General features: G+C 52.3%; 1 protein-coding gene across 1 annotated transcript; it reads left to right on the forward strand.

Moving 5' to 3' along the window:
* CIMIP2C (ciliary microtubule inner protein 2C) lies at positions 1–16,875 on the forward strand. Its single transcript, XM_086325954.1, has 4 exons — positions 1–130; positions 13,365–13,638; positions 15,196–15,308; positions 16,669–16,875. The coding sequence occupies exons 1-4, from the start codon at positions 57–59 to the stop codon at positions 16,811–16,813; spliced, it is 606 nt and encodes a 201-aa protein (XP_086182080.1). The 5' UTR covers positions 1–56; the 3' UTR covers positions 16,814–16,875.
* The last annotated feature ends 687 nt before the right edge of the window (positions 16,876–17,562 follow it).

The following is a 17,562-nucleotide window of genomic DNA, read 5'->3' on the forward strand; positions in this document are numbered from 1 at the left end:
GCTGTTGACCGTGGGGCCGGAGCGCCCGGGCTCGCTGCGCGCTCGCCGCCCCCATCATGGCCTCTCGCAGCGCGGGCACCCTACTGACAGAGTTCAATGCCGCTTACGTGCCCCCCGGCCTCATGCCCGGGTAAGACCGCCGCGCGTCAGCCCCGCCTGAACCTGGGGTGGGAGTGGGGGTCTGAGTCCCTGGGGGCATCCCTCCTCTACTCCCTTCACAAAACCCTCCTCCCGCCTCGAAACTCCACCCCCGCGGAGTCTGAAGTTGAAGGAACCAGGTTGGGCCAAGTTTTCACTTGGTGGGGTGGTCTCCCCAGGGCCTTGCACTCTCAGACCATGCAGTGTCTGGGTGCGGCAGGGGCTCTCCAGTTGCCCTTCAGTGGGAAGTCCGTACCTAGCGGGCTCCATGCCGTCTGCCCGGGATAACAGCGGATGGGGTCCGGATCAGGGAGAGGAGGGGAAGATGTGGGGCTGGTGTTTGGAGACGCTGGGCAGAAACAAGAGGATGAGGTGTCCTGGGGAAGGAAGTGAGCTCTTTGTCCCTCAGCACCGTGCGAGCATCCAGGATGCCTGCGGGTGCGCACCCGGAAGCAGAGATGAAAGAATCCGGACGCGTCGTGGGTGCCCCCACTGGTCTCACTTAATCCTCGAAGAATGCTGCCTTTGAAAGCTTCCCGGCCTTTAGCATTATCGGATGCAGGGCCGAACCTACCTTTCCTTGCTCACTCCAAGGAAACCTACCTTTCCTTTCACACTCCAAACCTCTAAGGTGCAAGTCTGACTGTTCCCTACCATTGTCTGGTCCTTTCTTTCAAAGTGAGATTTCCACTTCCGACCTTCTCTTCCAAGGTGTGAGACGGTCTTCTCTCTCCTACCAGTCGACATGAGCATTGAGGATGGGGGCTGGGTTCTGAGAATCCACCTGCACTGTGTCTGCACATCCCAACTGAATGGATGAATGAAATTAATGTCTTGAGAGTTTTGCAGTCACCAACTCTGTGTGGGTGAAAAAACACAGGCTTTCTTCTGCAAACTAAATAGACCACAAAATCAAGAAGAGGTCCCACTGTTTATTTTATATGACATTTGGATTGTCTTGAAGCAGAATAAGCAGGACATGGAGGAGCTGTGATGTTAAAGTCATTTCTGCACACAGAGGTGGTGCAGTGACTAGGGGCAGGCACTGTAGCTTTAAGCCAGTCCCTTTGTAGACAAGGCCTTTCCTGGCTCTTGGGGAACTCAAAAGCTGCTTTGGCTCCCACCTGGCAAAGCTGATTTACCAGGTCACAGTTGTTTTCTGAAGTCAAGCCTGGTGTCTTAGAAAAGGTGAATAAGAATTTTCCTATTAATCCTTTAAATCATTTGGGCATTCCCTTGATAAAGACATGTTGAGTGCTTGGGATGGGCCAGATGTTGGGTTAAGACAAACAAATGAGGAGAGGGAGGTTGCCCTGGATGGGTTTCAGTCTGGTGTGAATACAGAAGGTTTAGTTCTAAACCGTCTTTGCAGCCTTGGATAGTGGTGTTTACAACATATTCTGGGTGTTTAGCATGAAATTTGATTTTATACATCGATATTTTTTTTTTCTTAAGCCCACCACGGTCTTCGTTGGAACCTAACCCTCCCCCAGAGCTCCCCTAGTCTGTCTGGGACTGCAGGGAGGAAAGCTGCATGTTTCAGAAGCAATCCTAGGACGCTTCTCTATCCATACCACTTATCTGCAGTTCCCTTGAGTGCCCTGTCCTGTGATTGATCTAGAAATTGTGATAACAAGTGAATCATAAATAAGGCTTCAAGCATGAGCAGCTGAGTCTATATATGCTACTTTATCAGCTGGATCTTTCTGGGAGGGATGTGTTCGCCCTAAAGATTCTCATCAACAAGGAATGGATTGAGTTGTCTTATATGTCTGAGTGCTACCTCATTGGTGATTTTATTAATGTAATGAACGAATCCAAGGTTTCTCACCACACTTGGGTAATTATTATTTTTATGTGCCTTTTCAAAGATTAATCACAGGATTTTAAGAGCAACTAGCCTCTTGTAACACTCAAATCATCCCCCTTACCAGTTTTATTCATAGAGGCAGAGAGTATTGACAAATATTAAGGACCTCGGAAATCAGGTAGTCCAGCCATCCCACCTCCCATTCCAGACGTGGTCATTGAGGTCTGGGCAGGGGGGACGTGCCTGAACCTCAGGCTGGTGATGCTTCCAGGATGCTTCCAGGCAGCTGGGCTGCCACCAGGTTGCTGATGCCCTGTAGCAGCACTGTGAACTCCTATGTATAAGCACCTACTATGTGCCTGGCATTGAGCTGGGCTTTTTACAAACTTTTTTTTTTACTCTTCACAAAAACCCAGATGAGAAATTGCCCAAGGTCATTCATCAGGTTCACCAGCCAGGTCTCTATGATGTCAACACCCTGCTGTCCGCAGCTGTTAGCAATTATCATCAGTTAGATTCCTACAGTGTTCAAGGCCTGATTCTAGGTACTGAGGGGAATAGGATGCTCCATCTGGTCCCTTAGTGGACCAGCACACAGATATTGTGCCATTGTTTGGCCTCTGTCCCATCTCTGCAGTGAGCAGAGAGCTCTTGGGTCAGAGTCCCTGGGGTTGTAAGGCTTTTCAAGCACACTGACTCTGTGCTTCCTGCTTCTAGGGCAGATCCAGGCTCTCTCTGCTTCCCCCAACACCTCACCCATCTCCCAGTCCAAACACATCCCTGGGCACAAAACGCAGGCCATCTGCCCAGGAGGATGTAGGAGATGCATATGCCCCATTGGGTACCTGATGCCACTCACACAGCCCTGAGGGACTGGGGAGCCTTTCTAAAAACAGGAGATGGGCCCCTGAAGACTCAGGCTTCATAACAGGGACTCTCCCTCTCTCCAGAAGAGTCATCAGCCTTTAGAAATGTGCTCCCATTTGTCAGTTCAATTCAGTAAATATTAAAGATTAACTGCAAGGGGAAAAGAAAAGTAGGAAAAGCCAAAAAAGAATAAATGTAGAAAAATCTTAATAGGTTAAAAAAATTAAAAATTAAAAAAAGAGAAGAAAAAGAAGAAGGAAAAGGAAAACTCCACAGAACTGCAAAAGGCCAACATAGAGGCAGAAGTTTATAACAGCAATAAAAAGTGTGATTGAAAAAAAAAAAACTCAAAAGCTTAATTAGATTTCATAGTGCTAATAAATCGACAACTACATAAAAGTGAAAAAAAAGGAAAAAAAAAGAAAAAAATCCAAAATAAACTACAGAACAAGTCAAAACACAAGAATAATAAATGTTTTTCTTGAGTCTCTGCTGTCAGCATCCTTTCCCTCTCTGGGAGTCACAGTCCACCTTATCTCCCTAGGATGCCCTCCAACACTGCGCTGGTCTCTGGACCTGCTGTTGGGAAAGCTCAGACTCTAATCTGGTCCTGCTCCTGTGTGTTCTTGCCTCTAATGTCCACAGCTATCAGAACTAGTGTGTTTTCTTTTGTGGGAGCTCTCAATGTCCTTTTATATATTCCATAGACACAGAGTCTGCCTAGTTGATCATGTGGATTTAATCTGCAGCTTGTAGAGCTGGTGGGAAGGTTTTGGGTCTTCTTCCTTAGCCACACTGCCCCTGGGTTTCAATTATGGTTTTATTTCCACCTCTGCATGTGGGTCGTCCACTGGGGTTTGCTCCTGAGGTTGCCCTGGAGTACTTGGGTCTGCCCCAGTGAGGACCAGGTGTGGAGATGGTGCAGCTCCTTAGATTGCAGGGGCTCTGGCAGCTTACACAGGGGAGTTGGCGGCTAGGGCAGCAGGAAATACAGTGCTCTAGAAGGGGATGGCAACCCACTCCAGTATTCTTGCCTGGAGAAGCCCACTGATGGAGAAGCTTGGCTGGCCACAGTCTATAGGGTCACAAAGAGTTGAACATGACCGAAGCAACCCTGCGTACATAGACACAAGGCTTTTTTTTGCCTGTGGCAGCTCTGCCCCAGTGAGGGTTGAGCGTGAATATGGCACAGCTGCTTGGGTCGTGGGGACCCTGGTGGCACCAAGTGTGCAAGGACATGAAGTTGTAACCCTATCAAAGTCTTTTTTTGAGCCTCTGGTAGCTGGTAATCAATTCAGCAAATATTTCCAGAGCACCTACTGAGTACCAGGAATTTAGGGACGCAAGTATGAGTAGTGCAGCCCTCTCTCCCCGTGGAGTTTGCAATTCAGAAAGGAAGAATTTACCAGGGCACAGATGTTTACAACACAGCAGAGTGTGGGCTGAGACATAAGACAGGCACAAAGAAGAGAGACAGTTCAATGGTGGGGATGGGCATGGGCTACGGGTGGGTCAGAAGAGGCTTGATGGGAAGGGGATATATGAAAGTATCTTGAAGGATGGATAAGATCAGAATCTGGGGAGAGGAGGAAGCATCTTCTGGATGGAGGGGATGCCCTAGGGAAAGGCATGAACTGGAGGTACCAGCAGGATATGCTTTGAAAGCAAAAAATGGCCTATTTGCCTGGAGTGGCAAAGCTGTTACTGAACCTAACTTATGTCTGCTCGCCTGTGCCCAGTAAAGGTAACCTACTGACCTGGGTTGTGGTGAAGGGAAGTGCTAAGTTTATTGCAGGGCACCAAGCAAGGAGTCCAGGTAGCTAGTGCTCAAAAGCCCCAACTCACTGACGGTTTTCAGGGAAAGGCTTTTAAGGACAGGGTGAGGATGGAGGGTTCTGGGGTGCCTGATTAGCTTGTGGGCATCCTTCTGACTGGTTGGTAGTGAGGTAATCAGGAGTCAGCATCATCAACCTTCTGGTTCCAACCAGTCTGGGGTCTATGCACTTGTGGGCAGCATGCAACTAACTTCTTCCACCTGGTGGGTGTTTCAGTATCGGCACCACGGCTCACAGGACATGGCTTAGAATATTATCTATAGTCCTTGAGGAGGAACTAGAGGTGCTTGACTTTGTTTAATGGCCAAACTAGTATTATTTTTGTCTTGCCTGACCCTTTCCCTTTCTTTCTGCATTTTCTCACATCTCTGATGAAATTTCTTCTTTTTAATTCGGGGAAGGCCTAGGAAGCTACAGTTTTTCTACAGACAAGAGCAGGCAGAGGACATGATTGGGGGATCGGGGTTGGGGGGGATTGTGTCCTAGGAAAGCCCCATAGGGTCCTGCTTGGTCACACTGGGACAAGGAAGTGGATGATTGGACTGGAAAGACCTCTCACAGGGCCCATGTCAAAGAGGGCCCATTTCACCTGGCCCAGTTTGTTCTTCATTTCCCAGGTGGTGGGGCACCGTGAAGGTTGTTGCCCGGGGAGGGATCTGATCAAAACCATACTCAGCAGGAAGTAGGTGGGGAAGAGGGCGCTCATGGAATGAGGACACACTGAACAGTTACAAGTTAATTAGTTAATAAGCTGCTCATGGGATCCCCGATGGTGCACAGTAATTAATTTGAATGTTAGCTGTAGGGCCAAGCAGTGCTATTAAGAGGGAGGGAGGGGTGGCTCTCTGTGCACATAGTAACCACAGTGGGCCTTTGCTGTGGACCAGGCTGAGCACCGTCTCCAAGCTTGTGTGGTGTGCAGGCGGATGAGGGGCAGGGATGGAGGAGGAGGAGGAGGTGCGACGGTGCTGTAGGGACCATCCGATGCCCAGTTGTGAAACATACCATTCCCTTCTGTTCTTTCCACCTTGGCCCACCATACACTCCACAAAAATGGGGCTCTACCATGGAACTGGGCGATCATGCTCATGGGTCACAAATGTAAGAGAATGGGCACATAGACCTGGTCAAGGTGTGCCCCCTGAGAGCTAAATAAATATGACTGTGTGCATATGCCTGCACATGTGTGCGTACACACACACACACACACACACACATGCACAGGCACACCTCATACACCCCATCCAGAGCAGCAGGAGCTGAATCGAATCCAGATTCCAGGCAGAACCTTAGGAGGTTCTGCAGAGGAGAGGGCTTCTCTTCTATTGGGATGCAAATATCTTGGCATTCAGAGAAGGTGGGAGAGCAGGGAGCAGAGGAGGAGTGTGGCAGAGAGAAGAATCACAAAGACACGTCACCTTTCTAAAGCTCCTTTCTTTGAGATGCACACCCTCCTCCGGGGGCGGGATGCTTTGTGCCTGTGTGCCCTTGGCATATGGAAGCCTGATGTTCCAGGACACGGTTCCCCCCAGCTTCTGGACTTATGCCTCTCCCAGCGAACATTTATTGAGCACTTGTCATGGGTCAGGGGCACTGTAGGTTTTTGGGGTAAAGGAGAACTCACATTAGCAGAGGAGATGACCTAATGTGGACCTTCAGCTGGATGAAGGGTCATAATCCTTTTGTGGGGCAGAGATGCTGGGTAGGCGGGTGGTCGGGGAAGACAACAGGGAGCCTGGCTCTGTGAGTGAGGGTGAGAGCCCCCTGGTTGGGCGGGGATGCAGCCTTCCAGGTAGAGAAACGTGTGTGAAAGCTCAGAGAGCAGGCAGGTCCCCAGGGATGTAAGTGACGTGTCCAGGGCATAGGGCACCTCTGGGAAAGTGAGAGGAGGGGGTGCACCGTGGGGATCTGATGATGAAGGATCACTCTGTCGTCAGTGTGGACGACAGGCTGCAGGGGGTGAGCCTGGGTCTAGAGCGGGGGTCTCCAACCTCCGGGATCTAATGCTTGATGATCTGAGGTGGAGGTGATACAATAATAATAGAAATAAAGTGCACAGTAAATGAAATGTGCTGGAATCAGTCCGAACCGCCCCACCCCCCGCAACTGTCTGCGGAAAAATTGTCTTCCATGAAACTAGTACCTGGTGCTATAAAGTTTGGGGACCGCTGGTCAAGGGGACTTACTATGAGATCCGAGGCTGCCCAGTTAAGCAAAGAGGAGGGCTTGTAGCCCTGGGAGGGTGGAGGGCCATGGGAAATCCCTAAGGAGGGAGCAGAAGCAGGACTGGCAGAGAGGCCGATGTGGCAATTAGTAGGGTGAGGCCTGGTTTCTGGGGGATTGTATAGATGGAGGTGGTGTTAACCAGGACAAGGAGAGCCAGGAGGAACAGCAGGCTAGTTTTGGTTGTGCTGAGTCTGATGCCCCCGGCAAGCCCTCGGTGGACACCTGGATGTGTGGATCTGTGGCCAGAAGAAAGATCGGAGCTGGAGACACGGATCTGGGTGTCCTTGGTGTTGGACGTCTAGTGTGAATGAGCTCTCCCAGAGGCAGTGGGTCCCCGAAGAGAGAAAAGGACTCTGGGGCAACACCAGCGCCTAGTAGAAGAGCAGGGAAAGAGCGGCAGACCTGGGTCTGTCCTCCCTTCTGCTGAAGTTTCCCGAAAAGCTTCCGCCAATGGAGACCCCTTCATGGAGCTCCACCAGCTCTCCTCCCATGCAACACCCCCCACCCCGCCCATGGGAACGGGCCTTCCCTCCTCATGTTTAATAGCACTGGATCCTTGACCACGCCTAGCACACACGTCCACTCCAGGAATCAGTAAACACCGAGTGAGGGGTAGGAGTGATGAAGGCAGGCTGAGGGACGCAGCCTTCGCATTGTCAACACCTAGCATCTCACCAGCACACAGTGGCTTCCTGATAAAGTAACTCTGTTTTTAAATTGGAGTATCGCTAAGTCGTGTCCAATTCTTGTGACCCCATGGGCTGTAGCCCACCAGGCTCCTCCGTCCATGGGATTCTCCAGGCAAGAATACTAGAGTGGGTTGCCATTCCCTTCTCCAGGGGATCTTCCCGACCCAGGAATCAAACCCAGGTCTCCTGCATTACAGGCAGTTTCTTAACCGACTGAGCTATGAGGGAAACCCAAATTGGAGTATAATTACTTTATAACATTGTGTTAGTTTCTGCTGTACAACAAAGTGAATCAGCTATAAGTGTACACATATCCCCTCCCTCTTGAACCAACCTCCTACCCCAGCCCCATCCCTCCTCTCTAGGTCATCACAGATCGCTGAGCTGAGCTCCCTGCTCTATATAGCACCTTCCCACTAGCTGTCTATTTCACACGTGTATATATGCCAGTCCCAATCTCTCAATTCATCCCACCCATCCCTCTCCCCTCCCCGTGTTCATAAGTCTATTCGCTACATCTGCATCTCTATTCTGCCCTGCAAACAGGTTCATCTGTACCACTTTTTATTAGATTCCACATATATGTGTGAATATATACTTGTTTTTGTCTTCCTGACTTCATTCTGTACAACAGACTCTAAGTCCATCCACATCTCTACAAAATGACCCACTTTCGTTCCTTTCTGTGACTGCGTAGTATGCCATTGTATATATGTACCATATCTTTATCCATTCACCATCGATGTATCGTCTAGCTTGCTTCCATGTCCTGGCTGTTATCAACAGTACTGCAACGGACATTGGGGTGCATGTGTCTTTTTGCATTATGGTTTTCTCAAGGCATATGCCCAGTAGTGGAATTGCTGGGTCATATCGTAGTTTCATTTTTAGTTTTTAAAGGAACCTCCATGCCATTCTCCACAGTGGCTGTGCCAATTTACATGGCCACCAACAGGGTGAGAGGGTTCCCTTTTCTCCACACCCTCTAAGCGTTTGTTATCTGCAGATTTCTTAATGGTGGCCATTCTGGCTGGTGTGAGGTGGTACCTCATTTTACTTTTGATTTGCACTTCTCTGATAGTGATGTTAAACATCGTTTCATGTGTTTGTTGGCCACCCAGTTGTCTTCTTTGGAGAAATGGCCATTTAGGTCTTCTTATTTTTTGATTGGGTTGCTTGTTGTTTCGATATTGAGCTCCATAAGTAACTCTTAATGCCATCTGACTCACTTAAAAAATATTACCTGTTCAAGTAAAGATGAACTCAACAAATCACCCCAAACCCAAACACCTAGGATTAACCTGACCTTCATTTTAGGTTTCTTTTTATGTATATATTCAGAAAGAAGGCTAAATGGATGGGTGTGTGGACAATGGATAGAAAGATAGACAACAATTTTATAAAAAGATGATCATACCATATTTACTATTTCAAAAAGAAAAGCATGAAATGCAACCTAACTCAAACTCAACCGAAGAGAAAGACACTGAAGTAAAACAGAAGAACAGACTTTAGATAAATGCTAATTCATCACAAGAGATATTTGTTTCTAAAAGTTCCTTCTAACAGAGAGAACAGGAGAGGGAGAGAGAATAAAACCCATTACCGGGTTAGAGTAATTATGTTATTTTTACCAACGTGTTTCAATTTTGGATGCCATGGGTTGGCTGTGCTTTAAAAATCCTAAGTGCATTCCCATCTCCCTCCCACCCACCCCTCAATTTTTCTTACTTAAATTATTTTCTCCTTTGACAGGTTTTATAACATTTACATTCTTTTCTGCAACCAGCCTTCACCTAGTAGCTATTCCTAGTTCTGCACTTAAATAGATGCGAAGTAACCACCAGTCATTCTAACAGAGGTTCTACATTCCTGAGTGTTTTTTTTCCCTTTTGAATCATCGCTGATTGGCAGGATTTCATCACTGAACACTGTCTTAGGAAGAGCATTGGGCGCTCTATTTCCGGAGTTCTTTCACGCAGCTGCCTTTCCACCTGGAGGGCTGGCCAGTTCCATATTCTCGGGTCGCGCTCTCTTCTGTGCAGAATGCTGTTGACGGGGGTTCATTTTCATTCTGTTGCTTTATTTTCTCTGTGTTGGGGTTTGGCAACAACTGGTAGATTACAGCACCTCTTTCATCTGCTGCATTCTGAACCACCTGGGAAAGAAGATAAAAGAGGGAAGCTGGCATTAGGGAATGGGGCTGACATTGAACCCTCAAATGAGATGGCAGGGCTGGGGCAGAGGGCATCCCCCAAAACAGGGTATGGAGGAGCAGGGTGGGCTTCCTTGCTTCCAAACAAAGTGGGGAAGGAGAGTGGGCTTCACCCACCAGGGAGATGCCCTCCACTTCTAACATGGAAGAGCTCCCTCTACACAAAGGACTCCTCGGGATGAAGGAAGAATCATCTCCCCACTGCTTGTCTTTGGCTTCTTGATGATTGAACTGATATTTTTATTACATTTCATACACAAAACAAAGAACTCTCAGGGACTCTGTACCTCAGGTTATATGTCTTCCCAGCGGATGATCTTCTATGACCTTAATGAAGAAGTATAAGCTCATATGTGAGTGATGGGGTCAAAAGTCAGACTGAGGGAGGTCAACAAAAGCATGAGAGCAGAAGAAATGAAGGCAGAAAGTACAGAGCATTCCCGGGAGAAATTTGGAAACGAAGGAAGAGAAAGGGCTCTAGAGAGCAGCAAGGCCAAGTGTAGGGTTTTGCAACCTAGGCAAAGCTTTGCATGTTTGTAGGCAGAAGGGAAGACGCTCAGGAAGGATAGATCTCAGGTGACTGGGAGGATGGACAGAGGCCAAGAGAGACAGGGAGGGATGGATTGGAAGAAGGAGGCCTTGGTGAGGCAGGAGGGGGTGCTCCAGACCCAGGAGTGTGAAGGCCATGGGCCAAGAGGAGGACTCCATTCTGGAAGTGGCCAAGGTGGCCCCACAGGCTTACAAGCACTCAGCCACCCCACCATCTTCCCAGGGCCAGAGACATGGCTGCCAGCAGGGAACTCAGGTGGGGCCAGCAGGAAGGGCGCTGCAGCAGGAGGGAGAGGGTTAGGACCCCAGGGCAGAGAGAAACCAAGGGACAAGAGAGACGAGGCTGGAGACAGGCCCAAGTCCAGTGGGGGTGTCTCCCCTCTGCTTCCGGTTCAGCGGCTCCATTGCTCCCTGCTCTGGCAGAGACATCCTCAGATGCTGCAGGACCCCAGGAAGGTGGAGCCATGGAGGATGGATAGGACCAGGAACTGGGAAGGGCTCCTATAATGCCTTCAGTGGAAAGCCAATCGGAAGGTGTGTCAGTAACCACCGTGCTTAACTTGCTCTCCATTCACCCAAAGATGCAATCATGCATTTCTGCCTAACTCTAGGCTAACACCTATCCTCCTGGTGAGGAGACTGAGGCCCAGGGCGGCTCTCAGAGGTCATGCTGAAGCATGACTTCAAAGGCCTCACTGTGCTTTGGCCTCTGGTGCAGGATGAGCTTCTGAAACGGAGAAGCCGTCGATGTAGCAGTGGCCTGGCAGCCTCCCCATGCTTCCAGGGCTTCCCTGTGAGTGTTTTCATCGTGGGGAGTGAGCTCAACTGAGAGGAAGTAAGACTTGGAGCATCGCAGTGAAATGACCCCAGGAGACGCACCAGAGGGCCTTGGAGCGTGGCCACTGGCCTTCGATGTCTGTAGGTCCAACATCATTGGTTCTGTCGGGGTGTCAGCCACTCACCTTGTTTGTTCAATAGAAATCTCCTGCCCAGACCATGTGCCCGACCTGTCTGAAAACTGGGGATAAAACATGAGTAAGACGGGATCAGACACCACCCTTGAGAAGCTCCCGGTCTAGCAGGAAGACGGGAAGTAAGCAGACAACAGCTGGACAGGGTGAGAGGGGTTTAGGTCACAGAGGGAACAGGGAGCAGGACCCACCTCGAACACCTAGACCCACCTGGGAGAGGCGACAAGGAAAAGGCTTCTTCAAAGAACTGCCATTTGAACAAGACTTAAAGGACCTTTCAGTACTGGAGGCAAAGAGCGGGGGGTAGGGGATGAGGGGCGGGCTGGTCATTCCTGATGGCAGGAGGCACAGGGCAAGACCCTGGCAGTGGGGAGAGTGAGAGGAAAAGGGGGAAAGGGAGCCGGGAGAGTAGTTCCACTTCGGAACTGCAGTGCTCTCTACAACCAGGGTGTAGAGTGGCTGATGAGAGGGAGAGGAAGGCAAGGGTCAGGACACTGACAGCCTGGAACACCATGCTAAGGACTTGACTTCAGGAAGCTCAGTCTGGCTGAAGTGTGGGAAATGGGCTGGAGGTATGAGAGCAGATAGGAGAGCAGGGAGGCTGTTTCTGCTGAAGTCCAGGTGAAAGGCAAGGTAGCCTGAGCTCAGGTGGGGGTATTGGAGCTGCAGGGCTCAGCGGCTGATTGGATGTGAGGGATGAAGCTGGGGGAGACGGATGCTTGTTTGGTGTTGGACATCTGCAGGGTGCTGTTCACTGAGATGGGACTAGAGTGTTGGGGAAGGTGGGAAGTAAGGCCTGGGGGACATCCCAGGGAGATGCGCAGAGTGTGCAACTGTACACAGGAGTCTGAAGCCTGGGGGGAGCTTCTGGGCTGGAGATGTAGACCGGGGGTCCTCCACACACTGGTGAGGGTTAAGGCCAGGGCATGGGGGCCATCGCCAGGAGGACTCGGCGGGGGGGGGGGCGGCCAAGAAGACCCCAAAGGAAGTGGACAGAGGAGGGACATGATGAGAAGGACAGAGAGGTTGATGAAAACCAACAGCAGACAAGAGAGCAGTGTAATAAAAACCACAAGTGATGTTTCAAGATGACAGTGGTCCACATCGTCCAGCGCAGCAGAAAGGCCATCAGCGGCTCCGGGAGAGTGACTCCAACGGCAGAACCAGGCGGGAGGGAGACAGGGCCATGTTTCTGAGGGTGAGGGCCCGGGGCGGGGCGGTTGGGGGAGCTGTGCTGACGGGGAGGAGGCTTTGACCTCTTGGTATTATTGCCCCAAATCCGATTCCCACACTCTCTGATGTCACTGACTCTCCTCACCCTCTCCCCAAACGAGTCTCCGTGCTCTCTGTGTGAGTCTTGCTTAACCAGGGCTCTTGAGCATGCTGGGTCTGTTCTGCTCTGCTCTGTGTCCCCAAGGGGCTCTGCTTGCCTCCTCCTGTCCCTTCCACTGGCCCCCTTTGTCACAGAGGGTGAAGGAGCTCCAGAAGCTGGGCGAGCTCTCCAGGCCAAGTGGATGGTGCTGTGTGAGGCCGAGGTGCTGGAAGGCAGGCTGGAAGGCTGCAGCCCTGGCCACCCTGACCCCTGACCCTTCAGCCATAACCTCGGAACTGTGGAGAAGGAAATGGCAACCCACTCCAGTATTCTTGCCTGGAGAATCCCATGGACAGAGGAGCCTGGCAGGCTACAGTTCATGGGATTGCAAGAGTCAGACATGGCTTAGCGCTATCTTTTCAGAGGTGCAGGTGGCCTCCGCACCTTCAGGTCAACCCCTCCATCAATGGAGGCCCGTCAAGGAGAAGTGATTTGCCTACAGCCTCTCTGAGGAGGTCAGGACTGGACCCGGTGTCCTGGCCCCCTTGTGAGCCTCTGGTCTGGAGAGATCTCTGTGGGGCGGTAGAGGCCCAGCATCTCTCTCATGTGTCCTTTCCTGAGGCCTGAGCTGGGCGGGCACCTTAGGAAGCCTCTTGAGACCAGGAGGTGACCAGCGGGGCCCACTGACCTCGCCCGCAGTCTTTAAGGAACTAGCCTGGAGCCCTCCACCGCCCCCTGCCCTGCTCTCTCAGGTACAAAGGCCACGTTCCTGGCGTGGCCTTCTCCTTCGGCTCCCCCTACGGTACCACCACCCTCAAGTACTTCCAGGACCAGCGCAATGCAGCCCTGGGGAGGAGCTCCACTGCCTTCAGCAGAGGCGGCCACTTCCCGACCATCTTCTCCCCGAACCCCACCCAAGTGCTGAGGAACCGCGCCCTCACCCGGGACTGCTGGCTGCACACCCCCAGCTACACCCGCTTCAACCTGGATAGCAGCCGCTGGGCCGAGCTCTCGCACTTCTACCAGGTGGGCGGTCCTGGCTGGGCTCCGGCCACCCCTTCCTCACTCCCCCTACGTCCCCTCTCCCCTGCCATGGGGAGGGAGTGACGGCTGGTGGCCCGGGGAGACTCTCAGCCTCCAGAGCGCCTCTGTTAGCTTTTGCAGAGCCCCTGAGCCAGCAGGGAACCTGGTGAGTTTGGCTGGGCGCGTGGAGGGGCTCAGTGCTCTGCTTCTCTGACTGCCCCCTCAAATCTGACCTTCCCACTCTGGGGGGTCCAGTGGCTCATCCCCTGCTCCCCTGCTGCTGTGAGAGCTGGGAGCCTTTGGGGTGTTCCTGCCATCACTTCCCCCCAGTCGTCGCCTCTCCCCCTGGGCCCTCACTTACCTCCTTTCTGAGCAAAAGCCCTAAGGTTCACCCACAGTATGAATATCGTACACTGAGGACTGCAGAGCCCCAGCCAGGCTCCAGCCCCAAGTCTACTCTTCACAGTACACCAGATCCCAGTGCCCACCCAACACCAACTCCTGCTTCACTGGCTCTTTAAGGATGAGCCCGAGCCAGGTGGTGCTAGCGGTAAGAAGCCGCCTGCCAATGCAGGAGACAGAGGAGATGCAGGTTTGATCCCTGGGTGGGGAAGATCCCCTGGAGAAGGGCATGACAACCCACTCCAATATTCTTGCCTGAAGAATCCCATGGACAGAGGAGCCTGGCAGGCTATTGTCCATAGGGTTGTAAAGAGTCGGACACTGACTGAAGCGACTTAGGACGTACGAATGCACCAAGTTGACTTCAGACCCCCATGCCCTTGGGGAAAGAGAGGCAGATGGAGGGGTGTCTGCCCGTACCCCCATCTTGTCCTTATCCTGCTCCCCCAGACCTGGTTCCAGAGGGCCACAGGCTCACAGACGCTCGCTCACCTTGGGGAGGCCAGGGCTCCCTCTCTGCTGTGGTCTTGGAAACCTCATGGCCCCTCAACATCTTTGCAAACATCCCTCCTAGCCTGATTTCAGGGACCCGGATGCCTCCTGGTCCCCAGGGTGGAGAACGGCATGAGAAGGCTGCTTCCCCAGGAGAGATGGCCGGGTTGATGGTGTCAGACTCTGAGGAGCTGTGGACCCATGCTGTCGGGCCCAGGGAGCACAGCCTCTCCAGGAGGGAGGGAAAGGGAGACACTCCATTCTGGCAACCCACTCCAATAGGCTTGCCTGGAAAAGCCCATGGACAGAGGAGCCCGTCTATGGGGTCACAAAGAGCCGGACACACACACACACACACACACACACACACACGCGCGCGCATATAGCTTACCTGGGCCGCCTATTGAGCGGGGCCTCACATACCTCACCTCTGCTGTCCCCTGCCTCATTGACTCGACCAGCACAGCTGGTGTGGGGTGTATCATTATCGCCAGGAGCCAGACAAGGAACTGGGGCTCAGGAGGGCACCCAGCTGGGGACTCTTCTCTGGGGGCATGAGGGGAGACGACCCCAGCCCCTGCCAAGGTACAGCCGGGGAGGGAGCAGGCGCCCGCGGTCACTCCCGCGCACTAACGACCGGTCCTCTCTTCCTTGGTTGGACTGTAGATGGCGCAGCGGCATCGGGAGCACTATCAAGACAAGACAGGCTTGGTGCACCGGGTCCCCTACTTCGTGCTGCCCGTGAAGGAGTGGGACCGGTACCCCATCCCCACCGACCTGTGAGTGCTTTCCCTCCCCTCCTCCGCGCATTCACCAGCTTGTGTCCACAGGGCGCCGGCTCTTGCCAGGCCTGCAGGCCCCCAGACTGAGAAACGAGTTAAAACTTTTAACTCCTGCAGCACACAGGGTGACAGTTAAACAGAGCTAGGGGGTGAGCCTCAGGAGGGGAGGCCAGGAACCTGAATGGGCAGAATCAGGAAGATCATCTGCCTGGTCAGATGCACTGGGAATTTGGCGGCAAACCGCATCATCTTTGCTGGCCTGAAGCTGCAGGACCGTTCCTCTGCCATGGCAGCCTTGGAGCTACACAGGTCCAAACGCAGGCGCAGCCACTCCGTGCAGCAAGGAGCTGCTGCCCTCTGGTGGACCTACAGAGTACTACACAAAACAGGGACCGTATCTCCAGCCCTGATGTAGACTCAGAGGAAACGTACTCCTAGGGACTCGACCATATTTTTTCAAAGCCCAACAGTCTAAGAAATATGAAAGTATATCACGGTTTTTAATTGGTAGAGCTTCTTTTCCCAGGGGAGGCCATCTCTGCCCTGTGAGATAACCCAGGCATGTTGTTTCCTTGATCTCCCTCCTGACGCCCAGGCAGGGAGGTCTGAAGTCTGTGCCCTGAGGTGTCCTATGGAGTAGGGGGCATCGGAAGGTTAGTGGACAGATCTTGGGTTTCCAACTCCATTCTGACCTTTGCTTGCCTCAGGAGCCCCGAGTCTTGCCATTGTTGTTTACTGATAAAGCAGCAACCCTTTCCATAGAGTTTAATGGTTTTTGAAGATACAATTTAACATCACCTATAGATTCTTCCCAGATGGTGCTAGTGGTAAAGAACCCACCTGCCAATGTAGGAGACGTGAGACACCAGTTTGACCCTTGGATTGGGAAGATCCCTTGGAGAAGGAAATGACAACTCACTTCCGTATTCTTGCCTGGAGAATCCCATGGACAGAGGGGCCTGGTGGGCTACAGTCCATGGGGTCGCACAGAGTCAGACAGGAGTGAAGCAGCTTAGCATGCACAGATTCTTCTCTGTGGGACAGATGGACCCATTTTCTAAAAAGGGAAACTGACTTAGTAATGGCTTTGGGGACTTGTACAGATGGCAAGTCTAGTAGGAGGTAGAACTGGAGGGAACCCAGATCTCCCAGCACCAATGCTAAGATTCTAGATTGGCCATCTCACCACCTTGGGGTGGCTCTGAGTCAGTCCTTCTGATCTTGAGTGCAGGGCGACTTACCAGATGCTAAGCTGACCAGCAGCCAGCAGAGCCAGCATCATGGGCTGGAAAATGGGCCTTTTTCATGCTGGTGGCCTGGCTCACTGCATGACACTGGCTCCACCCTCACCCCCCAGGCCTCCTCTGAGCCCGAAGGAGAAGTGGCATCTATTAAGAGTGGCCCCTGAGAACCTGAGGACCTACCAGACATTCCCATCGGGGAAGAGGGTCTCCCCACAGGAGCGGCAAAGGCGGGACTGCTACTTTGAATTCAGAGCGTGACACCTGAGAGCCACGGCCCTGACAAGGTTGGCTTTCTGGAATAAAATCTTTAGCCATGACCATCCCATGTTCTTCTCTTCTGAGCTCCAGGAGCACTTGGCCTCAGCTGGACAGTGCCTGAGGGTCACACAGCTTGGGGTCTGAGGGACCTGTGGGATGCTCACCCCAGGTGTCAGCACCAACAAAAAGCAATGTCAGTCCCCTGCTGGGCCCACCCACCTCTCTCTGGAGGACTGCAGGGGTCCTGAGGCACTCAGGCAGAGTGAGCCCTCCCGTCTGCTCCCACTGGGATAATCAAGGGTCCCGTTAGGCCATGACTGAGAAGGAGGCGGTAGTGGTCCTGGACCACTCACACTAGTCAGATGCTAAGGAAATCCCACTTGAGCCCTGGCTCAGCATCCTTTCACTCACATGACAGCCTGTGAGAGAGGGGGTGTTGTCCCTACTTCACTGATAAAGACCCTGGGGCTCAGAGGTGGAGAGAACTGTCCAAACTCACGCAGCTGGGAAGTGGCACAGCCAGGATGTGGACCCAGACCTTTCGGACTCCCAATTGCTGGTATTCCCCCTACACTCTTCACTTGTGGTCCAAGTGGGGGCTGAGGGGCAGGGATGACGCAGATCCCGGAGGGCCCTGTGGTGTCTGAAGGAAGAAACCACTTTCTCCATCCTGCCCTGACTGGCAGGGACAGGCTGCTTTGGCATCGCCCCGGGACTGTTTCTAGAAGTGACGGAGGGGAAGGGACCTG

Source organism: Bos grunniens, chromosome 11 (assembly GCF_055505025.1).
Source record: "Bos grunniens cultivar Pamir isolate PY7600 chromosome 11, Bosgru_T2T1.0, whole genome shotgun sequence".
Lineage (NCBI taxonomy): Eukaryota > Metazoa > Chordata > Mammalia > Artiodactyla > Bovidae > Bos > Bos grunniens.

Bases quoted from the DNA above. Each gene is read 5' to 3' on its own strand.
- CIMIP2C (XM_086325954.1), top strand. From the start codon at position 57: ATGGCCTCTCGCAGCGCGGGCACCCTACTGACAGAGTTCAATGCCGCT. The intron at 131-13,364 runs GTAAGACCGCCG...CTGCTCTCTCAG, and splicing joins CCCCCCGGCCTCATGCCCGG to GTACAAAGGCCACGTTCCTG. The intron at 15,309-16,668 runs GTGAGTGCTTTC...CTCACCCCCCAG, and splicing joins TACCCCATCCCCACCGACCT to GCCTCCTCTGAGCCCGAAGG.